This window comes from Camelina sativa, chromosome 19 (genome assembly GCF_000633955.1).
Source record: "Camelina sativa cultivar DH55 chromosome 19, Cs, whole genome shotgun sequence".
NCBI classification, from domain to species: Eukaryota; Viridiplantae; Streptophyta; class Magnoliopsida; order Brassicales; family Brassicaceae; genus Camelina; species Camelina sativa.
The window spans coordinates 10,583,975-10,590,374 of record NC_025703.1 but is presented as its reverse complement, the minus strand read 5'-3'; the positions used below and the strand labels follow the sequence as shown (position 1 = coordinate 10,590,374).

Here is a 6,400-nt window from a genome sequence, read left to right as displayed (position 1 = left end):
TTAGCCTTGTCAAATGAGTTGGTGGCTTCTTCAATCTCACCAATAACATACCTCCGATATCTCAAATTGGAATCCGAGAAAGATCCTGCAGCTTCTATGGCTCTTCTTTGTGTTTCGAGATCTGCTATCTTGCTTGCTGTTTCAGAGGCATCCATGGCAGCTTTGTTTGCTCTCTCTTTTTCCACTATTAACTTTGTAGATTTCTCCGATATCTGTCCTTCTTGCACCCATCCTTCGTCTTCCATTTTCTGACGTTGGAGCTCCTTTGCCTTTGATCCAAAGTTAAAAAAATTTCCTTCAGTCAACACTGCTCAAGAATATCTTATTCACAGTCACAGGGACAGGTTTACTTTAATACTATTATTTTACCTCTTGCTTTGCTGCTAGGGCTTCTCTGCAAGCCGATCCATACATGTCAATTGTGTGTTTCAGTTCCTGCTTTAATCTCCTCATCTCAGCTTCGACTTCTTCCTGTACATTTCAGGAAAAACATATATAGTAACCATTCACGTACGAAAACATGTAATTGCTGCTGTCTATAACCAATCAAACGCAACTTACCAAGTTTTGTGGTGAACAAGAACAAGATGATCGACCGCTATCTTGTGACACGAACGAGAAATCATGTTGGATATTAGTGTCATTAAACCTGATTCCTAGACGCATAGAGTGTCCAGAGCCTGTTGACATTCTTGGAGTTAAACCAGAATCAGGAAAGTCATAGATGAAGGAAGGGCTTCCAGTAGTGCTTAAACTCGGCCTGCCTGAGCTCACGAAAGATATGTCAGACCTCCCAGTACTTGTACTTGGCCGGCCTGAGCTTGTGGTACTTGGCCTGCCTGAGCTTGTGGTACTTCGCCGGCCTGAGCTTGCAGTACTTGGCCTGCCTGAGCAAACAAATGATATGTCGTTCTCCGAGTCTGATAAATCATAGAATGCGTTTGCGTAATTTGATGTTCTCGACATAGGTGACCTGTCGATGATATTAACGCAAAAGAAAGAAAGATAAGTTTATGTCGTCTTAAAAAGTAGGATAAGTTTCTTGGCAAAGAGAAAAGAGATAATCATGATACATTACTTTCCATAATCTTCAATGGAGCTAGCAGTCCAAGACCTTGCCGGAGTCCGATCTGTTTGTAGCAACGAAGGAACAATATCAAGATGAGTGGCAGTTCCACATGGATGGTTAAGCCCGCAAAAAAAACTATTTAATACTAATAGTAGTACCTCTAAAGCTCATGGTGTTCCTGAACTTTTCGTAGTTACAGATTTCAGAGTGGTTTTCAATTTGACCCATAAGAGGAGAACGATATGGAGCATCTCGTGAGGCATAGCGGACTGATGATATCTTCCCCTTGGAAATGACGTAAACTGTACAGAAATCAGGTGCTGCTTTCGCTACGTTGCTCGGTGTATCAGAAATCTTAAATTTTCTGTATGATTGGATAGAAAATAAACACTTAAAAAAGGAGACAAATAGAAAAGCAGATCTCAGTTTGATATAGGAAGGAAGAGAATTTTATATATGAAATCACCTCATGAATCCATGCCTCGATGGGGCACCAAGAACCAAATTCTCAATGATACCAGAGGAAACGTATTCCGTAAGGGACTTGACTATGTTGTCATCCTCAAGCGTCACGTCAAGGCATTGTATCTAAAGGGAAAACAGTTATTAAATTAAGGCCAACAACCAGAGGCTTTGCTACATCAGTTCAAGGATTCGCATTAGAAACAAAGCTTTGTAAGCGCGGAACAGAGATGTTATCATGAGTTTTTATTTACCTCTTTTCGACTGCAGTAGCAATGGAACGTCACAAAAAGACTCTCGGCTTGCTTATGTTTCTCTGCAGAAATCTCACCTGCAAAAACCCACCAAAAACAAAAACTTCAAATCTGCAACAACCTGAACACCTAGAACAACAACAAGACCAAGATGGGGTTTTTGTAATACAAAGAGCATAAAGAACATCAAACACAAAGCTCAGTCAGACCTGAATCAGATGATGATGATGATCTGAGGATGACATGGAGGAGGATAATGGTTTGACCTTTGGAGACAAGATGATCAGCAGCCCATTTGAGAGCATGTTGGCTTCCTTTATTATTATCAACTGCTACTGCAACTAACCCAGAATTCGAACTTTTCTTCTTCGAGTTGTTTCCCTTTTGAGCCTTCATCGATTGAGAACCCCTCCTAGTGTTTCCAACGAAATCTCTATCTCTCGATTCACTAAAATCTTTGCCACCTCTGTCTTCCTGGAGGATCTCATTCTCAATTCAAAAAGAATTCTACGGTGTTCCTAAACTTCCTCTTCTCCCAAAATAGAAAATTTCGATTCAGTGGTGAAGTGAAGAACAACAACAACCAAAAAAATTGATACTTTCGACCACCCATTCATCATCTTCTCCGATAGCTTCGGGTCGGCAAATAGAGTGAATTCTCAAAGAAAGAAGAAAGCCCCTTGTAGATATATATTATCTTCTAACTCTTCACTCTCAGTGATGTTTCTCCTCCCCCGCCCCAATAGTAAAGGACTCTCTGGTCAAAATGTCATGACTCATGGATGTTCAAATTTTGGATTTGTTTTTTTCTCAATTATGTATCATCAATTATCTCATAAATTATATATATATATATATATAATTTAATATATTAACAATAAAATTCATCATTTTTTATATTCTATAATCTTTTAATCTTTTAAAAAAAATTAGTTTTTTCTTAAACATTTGTTTCATTTGATTTGGATATCGAAAAAAACTACTTACTCTTGTTTTTTCACTTTTTTAAAATCGTTTTTGGACATAGATCCCAACAATAACTCTTTTAACACCAAAAGTTTTTTTTATTTACCTTTTCAACTACTTAAATCCCAACAATTATCAATTTTAAAATCAATCTTCTAACCAACCCCAGAATCTACCAAACTATGGTTATTCACCAAAATTCTTCATAACATCAGTTGTTCGAAAATATCGTCCATACTTTGCATCAATGATGTTATATTCATCTCAAACACCTCCTTATTTTTCTACTCTAACGAGTAATAAAACTTTGAATATTTGAGCAACAGAATTCCCCGAATTTTCTATATAAATGGTTCTCGGTGGTATGAGCGGTGTTCATGAAGCCATTCAGATTATATTTTTGTCTTTATTACTTACATTATATTTTTAAATAATATACAAAATAATAAAATAAACAAAAATTCTTTTATGAAATTATTTAACTCTAACTTAATTTATTTTAATTATAATCCATAATAATAATTATTATTAATCTATAATTATTTAAAATAAAAACATAAAAAAAATTATGAAATAAAAATGGTAGGGTATAGTTTTATAATTTTTAAAACAAAACTATTATAGAGGATCAAAGTTAAATGGGTGTTGAATTATGATATAGAAAAAAGAGAAGATGATGTTAAGTGTTAAAAGGTGAAAAAGGAGGTGTTGAATTCTCCAACCGTTGTACATAGTCTAAGAACAAATCAAAACATTAGAAACAGTAGTACTCCACAAAGTTGAATCTTTTTATTTGCAGTACATGTTCCCAAGCCACAAGACCCTGAATACATCGCCAAGACAAGTCTCGTACTCAAAAGCAGAAGGAGGATATGACTCATGACAATAAGTTGCAAAGCCGTTCTCTTTCGAATTAGCAGAAGTCACTACGTATATGTTGAGATTGTCTTTTAAAATCTCTTCAAACATACTTCCACATTCACATCTTCAACATAGATCACCTAACATCCAAACTAAATTTAAAACAAAAAACACCTCAAATAACTCGAAAACAGAAAATGTGTATAAAAGATATATAGACATAATAACGAATGGTTAAGTTATTTACCATATGGTTGTAGCTTCTTAGCTTATGCATCTTCTCCGAGAGTTTATTGAAATATTTTTCAAGGATATCGTCACCACCATGCATCGCTAATAAATATCAACAAATTTCTGATTAGTAACAAAGAGAGAATCATTTTAATTAGAGATACAGATTACTTAAATATTTGTTTTATATTTTATGTAACTTTTATTTATGAAAATTTATAGTTGCACTAATACGTTGTAATTACACCCCTATTCTACTACATTAATATTTTTGAAGTAGTACAACACATATAACAATAAATTAATTAATTGTATATTTGTAATGAAATTTGCTATATATTTTATTGGCAATAAGTTGTAACATTTAGAGTTGTAAATATACGTCATAACTATGAGACAAATTTACTACAATAGTAATGTTGCATTTATACGACATATATAGTAATAAGTCGGTTAATTGTAAATTTTGCAACAAATAAGCAAAATATAAGCAACAAATAGGCAAAAATTGTGCAACAAAAATGAATTTGCAATGCTCAAATAGAAACAACAGAAAATATGTCTCAATTATGTTGCAACATCATGATTTGCAACAATATGTTGAATTATTGCAACATTTTTCAGTGTTGTAACATCACTATTTTCTTGTAGTGGATCTAATTGTGAAAAAGTATGTTTTTTTTATAAATAAATTTATTTTTGTCAGTCTTTTTTATCATTTAAATTGGTATTTAATATAAAATAACAAAAATTAGATTTACACATTGTAATTATTTTAAATTAATCTAATTTTTGTTATATTAAGAGAAAATATGTCTCCATATAACCAAATAACTCGAAAAGAGAACATGTGTATAAAAGATATATAGACATAGTAACAAATGTTTAAGTTATTTACCATCTGGTTGTAGCTTCTCCAAGACTTTGATAGTTTTTAAAGTCGATCACATAATTTTGCAAATCATTTAATTGTACAAGCTTGTTCAATGGCTGAAACAGTTTGCTTCACATCCACTCCCACATTGCAGATATTGGCAAGAGCTCCTGTATACTTCAGGTCGTAATCAACTGTTGCTCAGCAGTGAGTCTTGAAGCTACTAACCTGCAATTTTTCATTCGATGTATACTGGTTTAATAGACGATGCAATGGTTGTTGCGTAGAACACAAGTAACAAGATTTTGGGATGTAATTTGTGTTACCAGAGTCTTGAAGCAATCCCTATCGTTTACAAGAGGTTGTCATGTTGTTCTTGTGGAAGTTAAGAGATTTAATACATTGGCTTGTTTAAGCGAGAGTCGCATCTATGATGCTCTGATCCATCTGTTTCCTATGATTCATTACATCAAACAATTTCTTCTAAGCTTCGCCTCTTTCAGGTGATCCCGTTGAAAGAGTGATTGCAAACTCCCCTCTACATAGTATGTTTGTTTTGGGAGGATGTACACTAACCTCTTTTGTATTATTTAATTCTTTATCTTTTGATTATTATATTACTAAATATTCAATTTGTCTATAAATTTTAAATTTAAATGTGCATTACAATATATTTAACTGTTAATTTTTTTAATATAGATAAATACTTGTAATTGTTGTTATTTCAATACGTACTTGAATAGTTGTATTTTTATTTTACAATAATACATTTTAATTTAATCATATGTTATATAACAAATCTTAGCATGCTATGCGCTCATAATTTATACTTAGAACTTATATCTATGAGTTTCGTATAGTAACTATATATTTTCAGGTTTCATTATAATTTATTGGTTTATTAGTTTTTCATGTTATAAAATATTTTATCTTCTATAATTTTATTATTTAATTAAATTAATTTCAATTTTTCATAATTTAGTCTAATTTGTACTATTACGCTATAATGATATTAATCAAGTTAAATATTCAACCGCTCTCTTTTACCAAACTATCTTTTCTATTTGTTATTTTTAACCAATTTCTGTTAACTGTCTCTTTTACAACCGCTTATAAGTTTTTCTCTTTTAAAGTTGGTCACCAATATGACCATAGGTCCATAGTGGGGGGAATTATGCTGTCCAGACTTCGTCTACCATAATTTTCAAAATGAGTTTGCGAGATATTACAATCAAACCTATTCATCCTTTTTCCTCTATTGTTTAATTCTTTACTACTTACGAGTTCCACAATATGTACATATAATCGATGATTAAAAACTAATCCTTTGTGGGAAGTTTAGGATTCTCTAATGCACCTGAGTTCTTCTATATGTCAGATAAAGTGCTTAAATGTGTATTAGAGCTACCCGAGCATGCACTCAGTTCCTCCTGCTACGGAAGCATTTCAAATATTTTCAATTTAAGTTAACAAGATGATGGACATGAAATGTTGAAATTGGTAAGATAATTTTCAATACTCATAACTTGTGGGAAGAGGATAGATAGGAAATCCAATCTTTTTAGCCCTAAATCTAAAATCCCGAGAAAAAAGTTTGCAACATTTTTAATTCTCACACAAATAAGATTCGATCTCAAGAGATGGCTATCACGAATGTGTTTACCACCTTTTGCGATTGGAAAG

At 32.7% G+C, this 6,400-nt stretch overlaps 1 protein-coding gene across 1 annotated transcript; it reads right to left on the bottom strand.

Moving 5' to 3' along the window:
- On the bottom strand, nucleotides 302-2,181 carry LOC104767672 (U-box domain-containing protein 52-like). Its single transcript, XM_010491664.1, has 8 exons — nucleotides 1,995-2,181; nucleotides 1,786-1,862; nucleotides 1,536-1,657; nucleotides 1,228-1,433; nucleotides 1,079-1,130; nucleotides 562-973; nucleotides 370-471; nucleotides 302-307 (listed from the first exon to the last, which is right to left on the bottom strand). The coding sequence occupies exons 1-8, from the start codon at nucleotides 2,179-2,181 to the stop codon at nucleotides 302-304; spliced, it is 1,164 nt and encodes a 387-aa protein (XP_010489966.1).

What these genes read in the sequence shown, in the direction of transcription:
- LOC104767672 (XM_010491664.1), bottom strand. Translation starts at nt 2,181, where the DNA reads ATGAAGGCTCAAAAGGGAAACAACTCGAAGAAGAAAAGTTCGAATTCT. An exon ending in TCGAGGCATGGATTCATGAG is followed by an intron (nt 1,434 to 1,535) that starts GTGATTTCATAT and finishes CCAATCATACAG; the next exon opens with AAAATTTAAGATTTCTGATA. An exon ending in GAACACCATGAGCTTTAGAG is followed by an intron (nt 1,131 to 1,227) that starts GTACTACTATTA and finishes TGCTACAAACAG; the next exon opens with ATCGGACTCCGGCAAGGTCT.